The sequence below is a fragment of the Telmatherina bonti genome, assembly GCF_933228915.1.
Source record: "Telmatherina bonti genome assembly, chromosome: 3".
Taxonomy (NCBI): domain Eukaryota; kingdom Metazoa; phylum Chordata; class Actinopteri; order Atheriniformes; family Telmatherinidae; genus Telmatherina; species Telmatherina bonti.
The window spans coordinates 12468408-12490805 of record NC_136621.1 but is presented as its reverse complement, the minus strand read 5'-3'; the positions used below and the strand labels follow the sequence as shown (position 1 = coordinate 12490805).

The 22398-nt window shown below is 38.9% G+C and overlaps 1 protein-coding gene across 2 annotated transcripts in view; it reads right to left on the bottom strand.

The window, feature by feature from the left end:
• The window catches only part of LOC306774738 (SEC14-like protein 1), a 29453-nt gene that overhangs the window by 6379 nt on the left and 676 nt on the right, over positions 1-22398 (bottom strand). For both annotated transcript variants that reach the window (XM_079264895.1, XM_079264896.1), the window contains exons 2-11: positions 20490-20579; positions 5438-5587; positions 5170-5301; positions 4092-4220; positions 3391-3664; positions 2971-3080; positions 1958-2147; positions 1269-1357; positions 988-1058; positions 90-261 (exon numbers count right to left, since the gene is read on the bottom strand). In XM_079264895.1, coding sequence (XP_079121021.1) covers positions 90-261; positions 988-1058; positions 1269-1357; positions 1958-2147; positions 2971-3080; positions 3391-3664; positions 4092-4220; positions 5170-5301; positions 5438-5587; positions 20490-20552 — 1380 coding nt within the window. In that variant the 5' untranslated portion in view covers positions 20553-20579. The remainder of the gene's footprint in view (positions 1-89; positions 262-987; positions 1059-1268; positions 1358-1957; positions 2148-2970; positions 3081-3390; positions 3665-4091; positions 4221-5169; positions 5302-5437; positions 5588-20489; positions 20580-22398) is intronic.

Below are 22398 nucleotides of genomic sequence, written 5' to 3'. Positions count from 1 at the left end.
TGTTTCTTTGAAAATGGTCAGGTACAAGAACTGGACAGCTTGTTCATTACTGTAAACCAGTTCTGCAAGAGTGCCACTGCTATTCTTACCAGTGTCCAAAGGACAGGGAAGACTCTTGGTGCCCTCAAGATAAGCAACCGTCCCAGAGTCTCAGGGTAGTTTGCCTCCACAACCTCGATGATCCTCAGAAGCGCCTTGACCCCTGGTCGCCACAGATGACGCATGTTCAGCCCCTCCAGATCTACCAGACATGTCCAACAGCTACAGGGGAGGAGTGAGAGGATTAAGTGGATAACCCACACCACAAACACACACACTTGCTCTGAAGTGGGCTGCAGCCTCTTTCTGATCACTTAGCACCTGTCACCCTGAAGTGAGGCTTAAGCGGTGAAGGCAGCGCTTGCCAATTCTGAACTCTGAATGCTGTGACGTGACAGCCACTCATGGCTCACATGCCTTCCTGCGTGCCTCTTATCTCAGACACTGCCTCCTGATTGAAAGGGCTGGCAGATGACAGATGCCTTCTCTGCTCTCATGCCGCGCACTAAGAAATAAGCACTGTGCATCATTTCCATGGCAGTGGAGATAATTCTCTGTACTGGTTCGTGCTACATATTATCTATATGTGCACCTATGTCACAGCCACTACAAATGAACAGAGGAGAAATGATGGGAATGTGTTTGAATTTTTGGGTAAAATATAATTATTTAGCCTTTTTCTATTTTTACCATCCACTTAACTTAATTTCTTTTCATTTATGACCACTTTCCTACAGCTTCAGCAACTGACAGGGTGTTAATTTTCATATGTACATGTAGTAAATAATCGACCTCCATGAACTGCATTACATTATCTTCAACTTTTATTGTACTCACACCATGACACCTTCAAAATACTCTGCTAATTCCCTATTATCAAAAGCTCCATTCCAAAAATGTTGGAATATTTTTCAGCATAAGGATGCATTATTTACACCACAGATTTACCTGATGGGTCGACCGAACACCTTGGTGTTCTCCTCACAGCGTCTCAGGCCTTCCTCGTTGATGGACAGCACCTACAATGGCCAACATACCTCTTTCAGAAAATACATTACAAATAAGCAGATTATCTCTGCTGGTTTTAACTCTGCACATCCTGCCGTTGACATACCTGTCAGGACGTTAGTTTCCTAACGGCTAATCCTAACATCCACTGTCTGACCTAGAAATGTAGCAACCCTTACTAACGCGGTCAAACATGAACTGAACTCTTACGTGTTACTTACGTGTCTGAGCAGAGACTCTTCCCCGAGAGCGCGCACCAGTCCTTTGGTATCCATCTGGCCCAGCCTCAAGATGTACAAAGGACGCCCATCTGATAGAGCAGAACAAATATTGAAATGATCTATCACTTTATTTACATTCTACCCAAATCCCAGTGAAGTGGAAATGTCTTCACTGGCAGCAGTCTACTCTGTGTCAGACAGCGAGTGTGTACTTTCTGCTCATGTTGATGTCATATAATCATCATACAATGAGGAAAACTAAGTGAAAAAAAAAAAATTCACTTTGATGTGATCCTTTTCTTTTAACGAGTTACCCACAGTGCAACTCTAAATCAAAAATGTGTGACTGTGTGAGAGAAGCATTTGTGCTGTAAAGTGGTGCCAACAAATACTTGTAATATTCCGCTTGCCAGGATGAAAGCTTGTGGTTTTTAGGAATAACTGATGTGTGTCTGCATAGCTATGAAGTCACTCTGAAGTTGCATTAAAGTCCCCTGAAGTGATGGAAACATGATGTTGTGTGTGCGTGACATTACTTGGAGATAGGCGTTCCCGTACTCAACACTGGAACGTTGAGACAGCCTACATAACTCTTACGAGGGTGCGTGTTTGTACATGTATGCCCATGTGAACCTCCAGCACTCTACTTGAGTAGCTGGTTTTAGATGTGAATGTCAAAGCAAATGTACCTCTGTCATGGTGGTGCCAGCCACCAGTGTAATAGTCCTGCAGGACCTGTGGAGAGTTCCAGGTCTCCAGCAGGTAGTCCACCTGGTGCTGCTTCCTCCAGGTCAGTGACTGGCATAGTATCTCCCGTGCCTTATCAATGTTGAAGTCTCTGGCTCGCAGGAAACGCAAGATGTGCTCATCTTTGGGGATCTAAACGGAAACAACGTTAAGTTACAATTAATGTGGTAACAATTTAGTGAAAAAACAGTCTTACTTCAAGCATGGTAATATATCATCCATCACTGCTTTCTTAGGGCTTTAACATTTTATTATTCTCTCACGGTAAATACTTTGAATTTGAACTGATGATTCAACATTATTTGTACTTGAGATACACCGACTGGCAAGAAGAAATCTGAGTAGTTGTTGTCCTCTGGAGTTATTAAACACTCCTTCAGTCCAAAGTGAATTGGGAAAGATGAGGTTTCAATACTCTGCTCCGTCCTTTGTTACGAGCCATGGAACCAGCTGACCCCGATGGAGCAGATCTCATTAAACAAATTCAATGATAATCTGGTTGCAGGAACATCTGGTTCCAAATGTTAGACTATTACGGCCTGGTTTGACTCTCAGTGGATGACAGGTTTTGCTGTTTTAATGTCCTGTAGTTTTGATGCATGTGTCTGTTGCCTGTAATTTATCAATATAATACAAACTTTTGTGCATTTTGCTGTGTATTAATCATGTAAATCATGCATCGATATGTAATAATTTCTAAGTGAGCAGCAGCATGCCTCAACCAGGATGCAAGATGTTTAATTTTTCCTGGTTAGATAAAACACTCAGCTGTTTATCACTAAGGCAGACTTTAAAACAACAATTTATGTATCTTTACTGTATTTTATCATGTATTTATTTATTTTGGATTGAGTCCATCTTGGATGACAAAGTAACGTCCACTGAAATGGCTCATCCACACCCTTACATTTAGTAAAAAACAATCTTTACCAAAAGGTTAAAACCAGGACATTACCTTTCCCTTGTGTGTCTCCTGAAGCCATTTGCGAAGTCTGATCAGACAGCTCTCCTGCAGGGGAGTCAGGTCACCCAGGTAACGTTTGATATAGTCAGCATCCAGCTTGTCTGCAAACAAATAAAATAATAATTATAATAATACAATTTAAAGTTCATTTAAACAGAAACTTAAATGCTAAGTGTCCAAACAGAAGTGAAACACTAGATTTTGATTTTACTTTTTAGTCATTTTACACACATACTTAAGACATAGATTAGTAACAGGCTGAGGGTTTTTTTTCCTTTCCAGACATTTTTTTTTGTTGTCTGTCGCTAATTTGCTTTAAGTCAAACCTGTGCTAATAACCAATCCATCAGAATAATTTCTGTTTCTATCAAGAGACAAATCAATAACAAGAATAGAGAGGCATGAACAAACCTTCAGGTGTACCAGCCAGAATATCAGCAAGGCTGTCTGCCTGAAGTCCACTGCTCTCTTGCTTTAAATCCAGTGAAGCGCCATCTTTGGCATCGGCAACCGGCGATAAAGAATCGGCAGGCATGCTCAAGTGTTTGGGGAGGACAGGTGGGCTGGCAGAGAGGCTGTTTGGCCTGGGGACAGCCAGGGAAAGGGAGGAAGGAGCCCAGCGGGGCACGTGAGTGATGCCCTCATCTTCTAGCTGCTTCAAGTAGAACTCTATAATTTCTTTTCCCTGTGAGGAATCAAAGAAGACTTATGAGAAAATATATTTTAACAACCATGACAATATCCTCATAAAGATTTTAGCCAATTGAAAAAAAACCTGTCATGCATCAGGATTTATTATTTTCTAATGAAGTGGCAGGTAACCAAAAGCACAACAAAATAAGAAGGAATGGATTCTGGATTACTGACATCCATCCTGAATGAAGGATGACTCACTAGGCTTGTAATAGAAGGTCTCTACTCTACTCTCTCTACTGCTTTTTCATTTGTAAAAGCTTATTTATGCAATTATATGAGGAGATGAGTCACACTTAAGCTTCACTGGACATGCCAATTTCAGTCTGTATTATCCATACCGTAACTGTTGTAAACAAGTGTTTGTGTGCACACAAACTAATACAGATGAAATGTGATATATATGCGCAAACACACACCTTTTTGATACTGCTGGCATACTGCTTCATCGCAATCTTTTCCACTGTGCTCTCAAAACCAAAGAAGGACTTGATGTCCAGGCTGGCAGTCTGTTCGAAACACGTCCAGTCCTCGTTTTCTGGGTGGACCTGTGCCAACACACAGCAAAACACTGCATCTTTTACTGTAAATACACGGAGAGGTGAGATGCCCATGTTACTATGGCAACCACACATCCAACTTCACTAGATGATGACGCACAAAGGGAACAATTTTCACACTGTGCACTGCGAGTGGGAGTATATGTGTCAGTCTGTCCATGTAAGATTAGCCCGTACTTTACAGTTTGGAGTTAAATAGGACAAAATACAAAATTAGAAATCTCAATGCTACGGAGAGTTATTCAATACTACAAATGATCATTTTATTTTCCGTAATTTACTCCAAAGAGCTTTTTAATGGGTAACATGTAAGATTAATCTAAACAAAAACAAAACAACTGCTTTTCAGATTTACTTTCCATATTGTAAACAAATATCATTAAAAATGCTCCTAACAGCCAAAACAAGACTTATTACTTTAATAAATCAAGAGTTAAATGCATCCTAAAGGCAAAAGGCTGGTAGCTTCATTACACATGACTACTGAATTACTTCAGCTTCAGCCAGGCCCATTAGCCGTCTAACTGAGCTGTCCATCCTGGTTACTGTTGGCACAGCGAACTCAAGCGTGCAGTAAGAACCTCTGGACAACCTTGGAACTAAAATTAGCACCATACTTGGTTGGAGGCTAATGCGATGTGCTTGACCTCATTAACTCATAACAAATCCATTCATGCAGTCAGACGCAGTCAGAGTTAAACATGTGGCTTACATAGGGGAAAGGGAAGATGTGCTGGTTTCAAACCAGTATTCTTGAGAAGCCAAATGACACAAGATCAAAACAATTAACATCTGAATGGGCTCGATTGTTCATGGTAATGAATGTAAATCTCTTCAAAAGAAAACTAAACTGTATGGGTCAGGGTTGGCTTTTTCCACCGCCAAAAATACACCTGTGTGTTAAAAGCAGCTTTAGGATGAGTGAAAGGCTACTGACCGAATAGCAGCAGGTCTCATGGATGATGACCCGGTTGGAAAAGGTCTCATTGTGGGACTCAATGTGCAGAGTCCTCTCCTTTCTGTTCAGTATGTTTTTCTGAATGAAGTAGACATAGTCAACACCCGCAATCTGAAAAACACAAAAATAACATCTCGTTACTCCTCCAAGAAGTGATACAAAGTACTTTTAAGCTTTTGCTTGAACAAAGCTCAGTGTTTTACATGGACGTGGTTGAAAATGAAAAAAAAAAAAAAAGTTAACGCACTCTTTTGAGAAGGCGGGGAGCATCCACATCCAGGGCACAGCGGCGTTCAATCCTGTGGGTGGAACCGTCTTCGGTGGTTTCTTCATCCATCACGTCACTCCCAACAAACATGGGAATGAGGTGACAGGTGGGGAAGCGGCGTTCATAAGCCTAGAGGAGAAAGGAGTATAAAAACTGTGTTTTGAGCCAGCAGTTTTTAAACTGGACAGATCTTTTAACGTTTTTATGTTTCATTTTAGTAAATAAATTAGAAGACTGATCCTATCATACCAACTCTGTCATCTTTCCACATGTACGCTTGTTTAGAATAGTTGTAAATTGTCCTGAATGTATTGCTGATTTTTTTAAAATAAGTTTAATAAGTTTTTCAATGTTCTATAGTAGTATCTGGGGAAAAAAAAAAAAAAAAAAATCAGGGACACCAATGGGTCAGGTGGTAGAGTGGGTCATCCGATGACCTGAACATTGACAGACTGAATCCCCAGTCAATCTGTTGACGTGTCCTTGGGCAAGACATTTCACCCTCCTCGCAGCGCCGACATCACTGGTGTATGAATGTGGGTGAATGTTCAGTGGTGGTCTGTCTGTGGCATGGATTGGCTACTCAGGTTAACTGGGGCTACACATGTTGTTTAGCATCACCAAGTGTAAATGAGGAGTTTATGAATAATAGATCCAATGTACAGCATTTGAGAGGTTTGATACACACTACAAGTCTAAGCCATTATTATAACTTATTCAAAGGTTCAGGATAAAATTAATAAAGGCGAGTCTTGGACTAAGCCCAGACATAATATTCATAATATCCAATTAATAATATCCATTGGAAAACATGTCATGTAGTCTTAGGAATGTGTGGAAAGGAAAACTGTGCTGCAAACAAGCAGGAGGAGAAAACAAAAGCTCTTTCAGTTGTGTACAGCTTCAAGGTTTCACTTGAACTACATAGGACTTTGCTGAAACACTTGACACCAAGGTACACAAACTTGAAAATGCAAAATAAAGGCAAACTAAGCTCTGTGGCAGAGGTCAGTCTGCTGTTGCTTAACAAGACCTGTCTGGAACAAGGCGCAGCAACACTACCCATTATCTTCATGGTCCATCATGTCCAATCTTGATCAGACTTGCCATGTTTGTAAAACTTGGCCAGAAATTTGACAATAAACAGTGATGCTGGAGATGACTTAATATGAGTAACACCAAACAAGTGTATACCACACAACAGGCTAAATTCCAGTCACTGAAGTTAATTCAGAAGAAAAATAGAAGTAGAGGGAAATAGAAACTGGCTGCAGAATCTATTCCAGTGAAGGAGAAAGTGGCAGTAAAGACTTTATAAAACTAGAAATGTCTGATAATGATTTTTCGGTCAGAGAAAGAACTTGTACAGACTGTGAGAAATCAATGAAAGCAAGAGCTTCTCACAAGACTTGTGGCTTTGATGGAGTGTGTGTTGGCTAAACAAAGAAGCTGTGTTCGGTGGAGACCTGAACAACCTACAGGATGTCTTGAATTTCTATAAATGCACAAGAGGTTGATGTGAAATAATACTAAGACAGAAAACTTGATGTTTTCATTTTGTAATAATTTGTGTATTTGCATATAAATGCCTAAATTAGAGCTGAAATTTACGACTTGTAGGGACAAAAGCCTCTTATTCAGAGCATGGAGTGAGTGTTTAGCATGGAGAGCAGCAGAAGCAGTTGTTTTGTGCTGAGGCACTCGTGGCATCTCGCTGCCAGGGCGACAGATCCACTCAGCTGCCCACTGTCCGCTGAATGCTAAACTCTGTTTTTCAGCCTTGATGCTCTGGAACATTGGGCGTATGGCTTTGTCCTGCAGTCAGCACAACAGCACTGACTGTAAACACGAGTTACGCTTGGGATATACTTGCTGCTGGCAATCTGTCCACCTAAGTATCATGGTGCCCATGCATTTTCAGTGTACCTGTGGCACGTAAAGCCCACGCACTGACTGAAGGTAAAGTGTTGCGCGCACCAGGTGCAACATTGATTTGAACGCTGTTCAGTGCCCCTACCGGTGACCTCCAGTATTGAACATTTTGGTAGCAATGTGCTTGATTTGTATATACACAGACGTAGCAGAACTTTGTCATGTATGGAAACACCAGCATGTTAGAGGGCATTTATGAAGGTCTTTGTTTGGGCTAAAAAGCTTCAATGAAATAGCTCAAGCCAAAATAGTTTACACACATCTAACAGGACCGATCATTTATCTCCTCTGACACGTTGAAAACCTCTTTTCAAACATCATATTATGACGTATTTGAGACGGAAGACTCAAAATAGACAACTAAAAAGGAGGTGAGCCAAGCCTTATTAAATATCCAGGTCACATTCATTCACCGTATTACACAGATTTATGCTGACAAGCAATTAAATATTGGCAATTAGTGTGGAACTGCGTGACACTAATTATCTTTCCTTATTTTTCCTGTTTCACTTTTTTTTTTTCTTTAAAGGTAATATTGGTTACTGGAAAGATGACATGTTGATCTACATCAGGTTTGGTCTTCTAAATATATGAGCCTATTATAAAATATTCACTACTACTGAAGAAAGATTTCCAAATAACTTTGGTTTTTAAATCAGATATAGTGTGTTTAATCTAATAGTTTCTCATTACCAGTAGTAGAGCATTTAACCTCAATACACGGAGGCATGCAAAAGAATTTAAGTTGTCCAGTACTTTCCACAAGACAAGATGATAAGTCCTAACAATCTTAAAGGATGGCATTACATGCTGTCCTGCAGGCTATAGTTAAACAGTATCTTATGAACATGACATTCAGAGATTATTATTAGTTCATTTTTGAACAGGCATCAGACATTTGCTTCAACATAGTCAGACCGAGAGTTAGCTGCCAGCTGACTTACAGACCTAATCTTTTTCTCAGAATTGTTAAAGCCAGTTTGCGAGCATTCTCATTAAACATTATGATTAACAACTGTGTGTTTTTGTAATGATAACTCAGCTGTGACTGTTGGAATAGAAATGTGTGGACTCAGGTGATGCGTTCACATCAACTGGAAACTGATACAGTACAATTATGATTGTTTAATTCATACAAATCTGAACCTAATGAGGCTTTTACTCTCCTTCAGTCTCCAAAAGTCTGTTTTGTCTTTGTCAAAAGGGTTAAAGTCACCAGTCAAAGCAATCGTCTATGATTCCTGGAATAAAAAGGAGCCATAGATAAAAAATGATCCAATTAAAAATGGTGAACAAACACCAGTAGATTTGATTTAGTCCTGAACTAATACATGCACAGTAGAAGCAAAATCTTCCTAAATAAAATCTTTTCATGACTTCAGCTAAGCTCAAGGACCTTCGTAACAGAGTGTAGGAACATTTTCCCCCTGTCACCATGGTGATGGGAGATGTTGGACAAGGCTCAACCAGACTAGCCATGAGTAATAGCCCCTGGAATTTGGTAGGAGACTTTATGTGCTTTCCAGTGTTGAATGAGGAAACACAATTAAAAACAAACAATAGATGATCACATGATTTCTTCCTGTGTATGAAAGGAGAAATATCTTTTTATTTAAGGTCATTGGTATGTAAAAATAAGACCCATTCAACTCAGGAAGGGAGATTCAGGAAATACACGAGCTCTGAAAACAAGACAACACAAAGGGTTATGTGGTGCATGCAAAAGTTTGTGGTAAACTATCGGGCAAGAAGGCGTCAGAGCTGGCAAGCAGCTTGGGAATAATCTGTACTGAAGTTGTGTCAGAAAATATTTTAAACTGATTGAAAATGTTGGCAGAAGTGAGGTAAGGAGCCTCAACCACTGTATTTGAGGTTCTGTAAACAAAACATTACTATTACTGCACTGTATTTCTAAGTCAGGCTTCCTAATTTGGAAAGCCCAACATTGGGAAAATAGAAAATAACACTAATGCCATGTATTTCACATGTGATTAAGTGCAAAGTAGATCTAAAGACCCCCATTTATCCATTTATACGTGTATAAAAAGAAGCTAGCATCAGCTAACATAGTAATAAGTGTTCTGGTTTATGAAGTTTTACCCAAACTTCATCTTTATGGCTAGGGGCAAAATTATGTAAACATGTCATGCTCACCAGTTTTCATTCAGTGACATGCTCCTATGGCTGCCAGAAACTGGCTTTAAAAAGAATGTCAATTTGATGAAGTACAATGTGTCCTAAAGAAGGCCACTTCCTCATCTAGACAGTCTGAACCGGCTGTGTGGAAAGCCTCTTGCTCTCGTTTCACACTTCCAGAGAACTCTTCCAACTTCCTTAGAGGCCGAATCATTTCTCTGAAACGTATGAAAATGGTTGTGTAACAGAGACAGCATCTGCCCAGAGGTCGGTCCAAAGCAATTTTTAATTGTCTGACTGGGAAATGGGAACATTGAAGTGAGTGGTACTTTTAAGATTAGGATGCCTGAAGAGGACAGCTTAGAGATGATGGCAAAACAAAGCAGCAAATACAGTACAACATGCTGAAATGCAGCAGTTGAGTTGAGTGGCAAGAAAGTTCTACATGTGTCTGAAAAGACCAAAAACCATGGTCTTTTATGGCTGGAATAAAGGCAAGAAGATGTTTCGATACGCAGTGACATTATAATCGAGTTAAAATGGAGTTAATATTGTGAGGAAAGTAGGTAAATAGAAAATAAATAACAAAATAGTGAAAAACAGCATTAGGAAAAGTGTTAATATGTAAACAGTTTCTGTTCTGTGTTTGTTTCAATGCCATTATTCTTTGGAAAACCAAACCTTGAAAACTTGATGGCATATTTAGATAGGAAAAAGGCTTGATCACGGTTGATCTTTATGCTATTTCTACCAGGTAGAAAAAAAAGCATCACCTTTATTAGTTGATTACTGATGCCAAAAGGACCTTAATATTTTTAATGGATCCAAATAATCTTATTTTTTAATGCCCTTTTTGTCTATTATTTTGGCTACAATACAAGAAATTGTACAAAGACCTAAGAGTGATTCTTCATGCAATATTTCACTGCATAGGGCGTACAGACACTTTTACACCACTGTACACACACACACACACACACACACACACACACACACACACACACACACACACACACACACACACACACACACACACACACACACACACACACACACACACACACACACACACACACACACACACACACAAAAAGAGGCATGTCCAATGTCTACAAATATACCATCATTTCATGATCTAAAAGTATCTCAAATACGGTTGTACAGATAATAATATAACTACCAACAGGCAATATCAGCTGTGCCACAAAAATCTTTTGGTATTTCTGAATCAGCAGTTGAACATTTAAACTTAAAAGACCCAATTCATGGTGCATAACAAATACACCATCAACACCACTGACGCAAGATAGAAACAAACCCTGGCTTTGAGCGAGGTCCACTGACATGACTGTGACGTTAGTTAGAATGTGTTTGGTGAAAAAAATCATTAGGTTTTCCCACCCATCACCTCAGGCAACTCTAGGACTAAAATGGTCATTACAAGGATCGAGATCACACGTTACACGAGTCATATTTTTTTTAGTGGGAAACTGTCCTCTGCATGTAAGCAAGTTATTCGTTTAGCTGACTGGGTTATGTTTGACGTCACCTGCAAAGAGGATGTTGTCTGGTGTCAGAAGCACAAGATCAACAAATTAAATCCAATTCTGACTATTATTAAGCACAAGCACCAGGCTGCTAAAGGACAAGCAATGTCATGTTTAGTCATGACACAAGTGGTCACAGACGCACAACTGGCTTCAGAAAATAATGGTCCAGTAGCAAATGACTTCCTGGGTAATTATTTACATGATTATAGATGCAAAAGTGACAGAGTGAAAACCAAGAGGGAAAATGCCATAAGTTTTATTTGGGAGAACAAATGAAACCAACAAGATGTTAAAAGGGAAAAAGAAATTATGTTACAGAGCTAACTTAAACGTTGAGTTTGTTTAAATAGTTTGTTATCAGGGACAAATGTTTATTTAAATATATTTGCAGACAGTCCTTAGCAAGTTTTAATTCAAACAAGCACGGCAATCGTCCTTCCTACAAACCAGTGAAAAAAAAAAAATTTAAGTGGTTTTAGATTTGAAACTGGCTGATGATTATAAATAATGGAAAATATTTTCAAGAAGCTCAGTTATTAAATTTAAATTCCGTTACTTAATTCCTCCAATGCTTATATTACCATGTTTTCTCAGATACATTTGTAATTTACACATAAAAAAAAAAGTCCAGATTAACAACAGATAATTGATTAATACTAATAATAAATTACATTTATAAAGCACTTTTCAAAGCACTTAAAGTGCTTCATATTGAATCCAATATTTCTTCTAAACATTATATTAGGGAGGGCCCACTGTCCACCCACCTTGAGGTCAAATATTAAGGTTACCTTTCCTTTCCTCTAGAGTAGCTTTATACTTGGTCATTTTGTAGAGAAACTAAACAGTGTAATGTTATTTTCCATCAGCACATTGCTTCTCCTCTGCTTTCTGTATCAGGCATGTCAATGTTTTTCCCATGTGCTCACAGAGAGAGCACACATCAGAAAATACCTTCCTGTCAACATGATAAATTGGAATATCAATGGTTTTAGGGGCAAACCAGGTCTGGTATATTAGGAGTTTCACTGTGACTCATGTCACAATTTTTAACTAACATACTGCGACAAAGCGTAGGGATTATGAGTGTCAGGTAATATAAGGTTATGTAAATAAAAACCACTCTTGGGGAAACAAATCCTGTATCAAGAGCTTCCACGTCCCAGTTCTCCATAACTGGGCCAACCAGTTAAACAAGTTGGCTGGGATCCTGTGCCTTAAGGCTCAAGGCTGAATCCTGCAGATTCATTTGTAGTACTATGCAGAAAGACTTAAACATGCCATTAGTTGTATCACAAACTGATATCTTGAGATATGCAGTCAGAACTAAAAGTTAAATTAAGAATAATGCCATGATAAGTTACACAGAAGGGTTGTAGCGGTAAACCAAAGATGATCACAACTAAAGCAATGAATTATAAAAAATGTTTGTGTGTAATTTGGTGTTTTGTTTTTTTCACTGTCAAATCCAAGAAAGTCCATGCCGAAGTTCAGACTTGATTATGGATAGATGAGAAATAAAATCCAAACCTAAGAAAACAATAGTGCCTTTTGGTCTCTGCATAGCAGTTCCCTTACTTTTCTTCTTCCAGTGAGCTCACTGCTGCAGCATGTATTGTAATGGCAGAACTGTCTGAAACTGCATTTCTGTGGGAAGCAAGACAGTTTGCCAATTACACAGCCCATGCATAAATGTAGGGTCCTAAATGCCCGGTGTGCCATGCTTAAGTGCAAGGTAAGGCATGGCTGGATGTGTGTGGACAGGGGGAGCTGAAATCAGTAGGATGACCATCTGTCAGACATCAAAACATTATCTCAGCAAGAACAAAAAATGCAGAGGAGTGTCCTAAAGTGTTTAGAATGCTAAACTAAACAGAATGTGAGCAGGCTGCCTCCTGGTTTCGGCACTTTGGACATCTTTCAAGCACATTTTACTGGAAGGAGATTTCCAGACAGATCAAGAAAAAGCTAACTAGATTCCGTTCTCGCCTGAGGACACCATGGGATATAAAGGGAATGTCTGGGTGTCTGTCCCAAACCAATTGCCTCTGGCCGGATGGATGGACAGACGGACGGACAGACAGTAGATGGGTTGATGGACGAATGGATGGATGGATGATTCAGTCAAACTTCAACACAATATCAAGAAGTTTTGTAAATGGTGTTCCTTTTCTTTACTTTTGTTTGTTTTATTTTAAAAATATCAAATGGTCATCAAACTTTGGGTTATGTAATGGGAGGATACATAAAATCTGTTGTTAAAAAAACAAAAAACAAAACAGTGGTAGTTAGAAAGGTCTACTAAGTACTTGCTTCAGGTGTTTGTTTTTTCCATTTTGAAGACTTGCTTTGCATTGAGGGGAGGGGTGGAAACAACTTTGCAAAGATTAAAATGGTGTCTTGTGTATTTCCATCACAGTTGCTGATTTTTTTTCCTTGACATTTAATTTTATGTCAGGAAACCACTTCTTTAACAGCCCAGTTTACCAGTTTGTCTTCTGCGTTTCTTTTCTGCTGCTTTTAAAAAGATTGCATTAGATTTGATTCACTAATGGCATAATGAACCACACGAGCTTCTCAGGGATCATTTCCATTAGAATATATTGAATCCTAACACTGCAGGGAAGCTCAACCAAACAGCTAGTTTATAAGAACTCCAAATGTGTAGAAAGTTACAGGAAACTGGAGCGTTATCAGCATCCAATGCAGCATCAGCGTTGGCACTTTACACCACCGTTACGAGAATCAAGCATTGACTGAAAGAAACATCTTTAATGAATCATCAACATAAACGCTGCTGAAGGTTCTTGAGCATAGAAATAGTTTTAGGAAATACGAACATAACAGAAATGAATTTACTAGATGCTAATCAAGCCTTGTGCCATTTTTGACATAAAAAGCTGCAAAAAGAGAAAATAGATATTATCAAATAACATGGAAGGAAGCATGCGGCTCAATTGTCACAATACGACAGTTGCACTCTCCTAATGTCACGATGGTTGCCCCTCAGGTCTGAGTCACTATGCACTGCTGCGGCATAAGATGACTGCAGTGTAAACCACGCTAAAGGGTTGACTGTGTAAGAGTGTGTGCAAACACATTCATCTGAGTCTAGCAGAGGGAACAGGCTGGGGAGGGGAGAGACTGTGGGAGCATCTCGACCTTGCAGCAGCAAAGAGAGTGAATGAGTGTCCTGGAGATCAGTGAATGAAATCAGGTCCCGAAATTCCTCATGAGCTACTGGTGTCAAGTGGCAGAGGCTGTACAATCGCATGGTTTGCGATAAGCTCACCCCCACCATAGCAAAACATAACGTCATTATTTTTGTCAAAGTGAATTAGAGAAAGCAGGATTCAGAGAAAGAGATGACAATGATGGGAAAAGCCAAGAATAAAAGAATTCTTAAATAGAGTTATGCAAAAACATTTCACTACAACAGGGATACAAAATGTCCCTTTTAATATTGTATTTCCTTTGAGAGGTCCAACTAAAGTTAATCAGGGTTCATTCAATAAGTGTTCCCTTTTGCTTCCCTGTTAAAAAAAAAAAAAAAAAAAAAAAAAAAAAAAAAAAAAAAAAACAAGTCTAAAATAAAAGGAAAATGTAGAGACAGCCACCTCAAAGAGAGACCATAAGTGGTGCTAGTCATAGACTATCCAACAGCTCAGAAAGGGATTAAAACAATGCAGTAAAGCTTAGGATGCTTTTGCAGCAGAGATTTGGGCTGTTACAGCCTTAACCAGACCTGACTATAAGTGGGTCAGGACATGGTAGGATACATCACCCTGGGAGGGCCATGCTGCACTGAGCCAGGCTAGACAATGTAAAAGGGGGCAGTGGGATGAGCCAAGTTTAGAAACATTAGCATTGCAATCAGCACTCAACATAATGAGCTTGTGAGCAAAAAAATTAGGAAAAACATGCTAGGGACAAGCTATAAACTAATTTTACAGAGTTTAAACTAGCAGTAGACCGAAGAAAATTATTTTTTAAACTTATTTTTTCTGTCGTCTCCCTGTCAGAGTAAATGGACATGCATCCTTACCTTTTACAGCTGAGACATTGGGTTTTTATGAAACCAACTAATGGACACAGTTGGTATAATGGGCACATGTATTTCAATGAATTAAATATTTTTATTTTTGTCCTGCAAGAAAGAAGCTCAGAAAAGTTTCAGGTATAAAGATGAGAGAAGACTTCTTTTCTGACTTTCTGGCAAATGCTTGATGATCCAGTAACAGAATAAAAAATAAATAATAGAGCAGTGCGAGCTAGGACATGCCATGGCATACAGGGCTGGTTATAAGTAATCAGTTGGCACTGACCATGAAAACAAAAAGCAGAGTAACAACAGATCAAAGATGAAGCCTCCTAGCTAAATATCACAGCTGTCCGTCTGGACTAGTCTGACTAAACCCGATTTTGCTTAAATGTATTTATAACCCTGTTTCAATCATCCTGTAGACATCTTTGTACAGGCACTGAAATTAGTGCAAAACGGGGTATATATGTATCGCACGGGAGCTGGAGCCAGTCTTTGGGCAAGACCCTTGACAGGTCCATTGCAGGGTAAACACGAAGAGACAAACATCCATCCGCACTCACATTTGCTCCTAATTTAGAGTAACCAGTTAACCTAACATGCCCGTCTTTGGACGGTGGGACGAAGCCGGAGTACCCGGAGAGAACCCACGCATGCAAACACGGAACATGCAAACTCAGCTCAGAAAGGCCATCGTTTGAGCCTCCCCCAGCCAAAGTTTGAACCAGAGACCTTATATCCTTTTTTTTTTTTTTTATTGTTTTAATACAAAAGGTTTTCCTTATTAATGACATTTAGTCTACAGCTTGTATCCGAGACTCACTCATTTATGAATAAAAGAAAAAATAATTTCTAAGAGATATTTTGTGTCCATTTTTCTTGCTAAACAATGTCATGTAAAAGGAAATGTCCCCTGTTGCTGAAGGTGCCTGCAATCTCAGATGACATTATACGAACATGGTACATCCTGTTCCTTGCCTTGCAGAAACTCCACTGGGATGGGGCAGGACTAGATCATTTTGTCCTCGCAGATTAATCCCATACCCTTTTGTTTCCATGGAGCAGGTTAAGCTATCCATAAGCTTTGATTTAACATCATTCCCTCTGATATTAAACTTGGACTTTTGGGACCTTTGGTAAAGTTACCGTCTACTAAAGTGAGTGGGCTGTCTATTCACATTTGTTTTTCTTATCCTCTTTTGTGAATACTAAACTCCTTTATCTGCTGCTGTGTCCCTCCAGGCCGGTAACAACAGGAGGGGTGTTGTGTTGAGCTTTTGACATTCCACTGCGATTCCCTGTGGACAGACCAGAGGTTCTGAGACTGGGCCTCTGCGATAATGTAAGCAACAGCAACAACATCAACATTTCCTGTTATTGAGAGACAGCAGCAGTTGAAACGAGAGCTACCGTAGCTGAGGGTGTTATAAGAGGGAACCAAAAGAAGGTGAACAAAACTGAACTCCATGTTGGGCAAGTGTAAGGTGAATTGTGATGGTTTAACTATTATTTTACACTGAAAACTGAGTTGTTAGCTATGCACAACACTGTTCACCAAGACTATTTACAAAGCAACTCCAGACCCCTCACGTCACTGTCTGATTTTAGATGTGTACCTGCAGCAAACCTTCTCACTCAAACCGATGGGTGTATAAGAGTGCTTACACACCAGGATAATCCACAAAACTTGGTACAACTGGGAACTCTGTGTTCACACTGTGCTACTAAAACAAATAGGACCACTAAACGAAAGTGTTCCACTCTCCAACAGAGGTAGTTTCGCACCAAAATTTAAAGAAGAAGATGAGAAACAAACTAAATGTAAAAAAATTGTTGATCCATTGGTTAATGTAGGACAACTTTGGTTTCTACCACGTAACAGCTGCATCCGATCCAGGTAGTCTAGGGTTGGTCTGCTTTCTGTCAGAACTTTTACTCGATTCTTCCACGTCTGAAAGCAAGATATTTGTTCCTTGTATACCTACCTATCATTCCATACATGCTCACGTATGTGCATGTGTGTGCTGAACCTATAATGCCTGCATTTGGTCCACTTTAAATGGACCAAAGTTCAGGAGTATACTCTGTTGATCCAAATCAGAATTCATTTGTGCATTTACAATTCCCCCAGCTAAGTGGATTTTCTCAGCAAACGGACTAGGACACAAATCAAAGAAGCTGCTGTGAAGGCACCCTCAGAGGCTTGTACGGCACCTGATAGCAAGCTCGGAAGAGAACTTTCATTTGGATCAAGTGTGTTGTAGCAGGGAAACATATAAAACCTAGTACTGATCGAGGTCCAGAATTGGTAATCTCTGCCTTATAGCAGTCCATAGACTGTATATAAAAAGATGGATGGAGCCTCCCTGACATCACCCATAGGTTTCTGAAGAGCTGAATTGAAGCTCGGTGGGCGGTTCCTACCATCGCCATCTTGGCAGAGGCGCGTCGTCTCACTCGGAAAATACAAATATGGGCAAAGAGGTAGAAATGAGAGGGGTGCTGTGAACGTCGTCGTGGATGATTGACATCAAGGGAACGCCAAGCTGCCTGTAGCTAAGAGCTAACCCGGAGATAACAGGAGCTAACCAGCTAACAGAGGTAAGCGGGCTAACACTAAGTCACGTTGTTAACTGGCTAAAAACCACAGCAAAACAAGGGGGAACTCCAGTTTTATGCACTTCTGCATAGGTGTCATGTTTTACCACCGGAGGCTCTGCCCATCTTTCTTATACAGTCTATGTAGCAATCCCAGGTTTTGGTGGGCCAATTAAGAGAAATATACAAGAAAAGGGATTATGAGCACATTTCTGAAAGCAATGGATTACCTAATTCTTACAAACAACCTCATATCCTTTAAACTGTGTGTACACTAGCTTGTAGAGCAGGCATGTTACCTCTTAGCAAACAAAAATACAGATAAAAATCTTTAGATTGGACTTAAACTTGAGTTTAAGTTGTGAGTCCCAATTCTGTCAATGCTGGGTACTGATATTACCCCTCTAAAGCAAAAACAGAGACTGCTGCAGAACAAAAACCTCTAAAGGGCATCTGCAATTCAAGCCACACTAATGCAACAGTACATTCAACCCAGATACATCAGACAGAGGTTTAAAAAACTTTGATAGTACCTGTCAGTGAGCCGTGTGGCTCATCAATACCTTGTGAAGAGTGGTCACACTTTATGTAGATTAAATTAAAGTATTCATTGGTTTTGAAAGAGGAATGTAAAGCGTTGATGTTTTTTTCTCTTAAAATTCATAAATAATATTTCAAAGACATGACAATTATCATACAAAGTCTGGTGTAAAAAAAACAAAACAATTTCCTTAAAAACAAAATGTCAAATATAATGGCTCAAACAACGACAATGAGAGGCCATATTTCAAAGGAACCTGAAAGAAGAAGTGGGTGGAGGAATAATAACATCGCTCTGGGCTACTACAGCAATGCTTACATTTCTGGGAACTGTCATGCAGTGACTGCATGACATTTATACAAGATAAATATAATAACAAAACTCTGTGTAGACATAAAGAAAGCCATTTCTCTTCAGCACATTGCATAAACAGTACACATAACATATGACTGTTTCCTACAAACCCAATATCTTTCTGTATGTAATGTGGCAATGACGACAACAGCTTTAGAGGAAGTGAGAGAGGTTGCACCAGCTTTTCAAGAAAAAAAAATAAAAAGAGCCAGCACGTGTTGTGATGCACCATTAAGTCTGCTCTGCAGTGTCTGCAAAAATACTGCAGAGAAAATTCACAGAAAAGTAAAAAAGAGCAATATTCACCAAACAAGGACCAGAAGTCACCGAAATTTACATTATTTCCCACATGCTAACATATATATCAGCTGCTGATACTGATCATGTTGTGACATTATCAGACGTTCTTTAGTGGTGCTGCTATTTTCTGAAAACACACAGCTGTTGTTTTTTTTAGTTTTCTACATTTACTAAAAATTCAACACAAGGTGGGTTATCTCCAGCCCACAAATCACAAAAGTCTGTCTGTTTATTACTGTTACTCCACCTTTGGCAGCATGTGAATACTTATGAGACAGGACCAGATCTCTATTTATAGCCATCTGTTTGCCCGCTGCTCAATCCAGCCTATACTAAGGAGATTTAGTCTTCCTACCCGGTGCAAACATTAAAGCTGATTTACAATTAAAGATATAACACCTGCTAGTTGCTTGGTGTGTAAAAGCAATGTATTCCCATTCCCAACTGACTTTCAAGTCATTCACATAAATCTAATAAAGTTTAAAAGATTAAACATGAGACAAATGAGAGACTTTAGCTGAAACTGAGGGTGGTATAATCAGGGCATGACATGCATACATATACCTATACTCTACAAAACAAATAATGCACAACTAACTGATAAGTTCATCATAAATCGTACATTTAAATGTATTAAGAGTTTATGAAAAGGTATCTCAAGTGTGGTTTTTTTTTCATTATTTCTATACTAAGCACATAGCATAAATAATGACGAATTATGATTTGAAAATACATAAAAATCTATTCTTTTGCCTTCTCCCAAACTCTGTAGTCAGGAGACTAAACCAAGAAACTTCACGATGCTTAGACTGACTGGTTTCTATTTGCTGGCTGTTGGAGCATTTAACTAGCAAATCCTGCCTAACAAAAACCAACCCAATAGTAAACAACACATGACACCAAAACACAGAAAAGGGGAAATTAACACAAAGAAAAATGCTAAGAAATGAAAATAGAAAGGAGGCAAACTGACACTTATGAGGACTCATGTTTCAACTTAAACAAAAGCCTACAGCAAGCCGGTTGGCCCCTAAAAGCCATGCAAGGTGCTGAATTTTTTATACTGCAAATGGATTACTACCAGTCTTCTGCAGGACTTTTGTTAGACATAGCAGCACAACCATGTTGTATTTTCGCAGGGCTAGAGTTCAGTGCAGAGCACAATCATTTCACGTCTCAGTGAACAATGAGGAGTATTCAGTAAAAATAAAAAGCTACATGAAAAAACAGTGGTTTGTATTTTAAGGAAGTAAACATGAATGTACTGCATTATCCTTCCTGAAAAATCACTAAAAGCAAAAAAATAAATTTAAAATCCTGTTTCAAGTAATTTTCTTTTTACTCCAACAGAGGTGTCAACTGTGACGGTGATGTAGGAGTGTGAAGTGAGCAGCACCGCAGTCTACCTTCAAAGACAGCACTCTGGATACATGATTCATTGACTCCCTTTACAAAGTGACCTTTGAAGCGCCCACCCACCACAATTACATAACTCTGCATTGCATACAAAATTCATGCGGACAGAAAGTTGACAGTGACTACAGGTTTAAAAAAAGAAAAAAAAGAAAAAAAACTTACCGCCATCACCAGCTCAAAAGGATGCTTGTACACCCGCACAGGTGACTGATACTTCTGCACCATGATGGGGATTACAGTAACACCAACAACCTGAACAGAAATAAAAGCATATTAGTCATAAAAGAATTGAATAAAAAAACAATCGCAAGTTGTTTTTGTTGTTTTGTTTTTTTTTAATGGTGGTAAGAATAGGTGTGTATCTAATTAACTTAGATACTTAGCATTTTATAAGAATCATTTCCTGAAAAAATTTCATTAAAGCTGCATCAGGGCTGCATTACAGGAGACTGGTGCTCAGTTAGCTGAAGGTATGTTTGGCTACCTTCTTGTACTTGTAAGTCAAACACCTCTAGAAAAATAAGAAAACTGTACTTATGAGCTGCAGTGGGGAACTCTCGTGAGGCGTGACTGAAGATCTCACAGATCAGTGGATGCAGCATTTCCTGCTCATTTATCAGCGAGCTCTTCAACTGCAATGATTTTTCACAGAAAACTAGTGGCGCTATAACGAAGCCAAAACTCTTGTCACAGCTACACATCATAATAAAGCCCAGAATTATTCCAAAAGGAACAAAAAAAAGCAGATTGTGCTCATTCTTTAAAATCTAAGTAATGCACTCCACATGCCAGAACATTTGATTTATTCTCTGGCCTCTGTTCAAATGCTCCAGATGAGAAAAGTATGAGGCTATAACAAAATGTTCCAGATGTTCCACTCAGTTCTGTGTTGGTGCATTGTGTAGCTTGGACTTCTCAGAAGTAACTCTGCTCGGCATGCCTTTACATGTCTGTAACTTCAGCTATGCTGCAGGAGCACATCTGCAAAGTGGGGAGCAAAGTAGCTTGGGATGGGCTCTGAGGTGCAAAATACAATGCTGTGAAACAAAACCAAAAGTGTTGCATTGCTGGAGAGAAAACAACAACAAAATAATTAACTCAAATGTTCAGTTTTTGTTGTTTCTTTTTATATATTCTTGAGCTTTCAGAAAGCCAATTTTAACAATATTTTTTATCCTTCATAAACTACTTTAGTAAGCTCTGTTTTGTTTGTCCACTGTTTGTTGCACCTCAGGGTAAAACCAGAACAGAACAGGCAGACTACAACAACCAGGCTATGAGACTATGAAGAAACTATCTATCAGGTAACCACAGACTCTTCTTTAAACAACACATTATGTAACTGCAATACATAATTACCGTCATCATTCAGCATCAGTCAGCAACTTCAAAGGCATGGCAAAAAAAGACAATTACCTAAATATGGATCATGAAGCCATAATGCCATATTTCCAAACAAGCCCCTTGGCAACACAGTATGGCTCCTTCTGAACACAACTCAGCCTCATATTTTAATTTTCTCTTCTCATATTCATTGCTTCTTCACTCATGTACATTTTCCAAACTGTTTTTCAATTAGTCATCTTACTCCCAGTGTTTTGGACGATAAACTGCTCGTATTTTAGTTTGCTTTTACTTTCCCCAAAACAGGAACCAGTTGTTGTTTTTAAAGAACTTTAACCAAACCCAAACAATGCAAATAAAACAAATGAAAATTAAAGTCACTTAGGCACACATTCTTCCAAACAAACTACACAAAACAATAAGCTGATGTAAACCAGGTTCATACGATGTATTTAGGAGGTTCCTTGTGCTTACCCTAAATGGAAATTAAATTGTTACTATAAAATAAAATATGAAGATGAAAGAAATAATTAGCCACATTATGTAAAAACAGTAATCATAAAGAGTCAATTGTATACAAAAAATTAAGGGGAAAAATTTTAATCGACAGTTTATAGTCGTTTAATATAAAGAGATTGCAATGCTTGGGACGTATCCAAGATTCTATAGCTTTATCTTATTAGTGAGGTTCTGATATATATACATACATACACATTCATTCATTCAT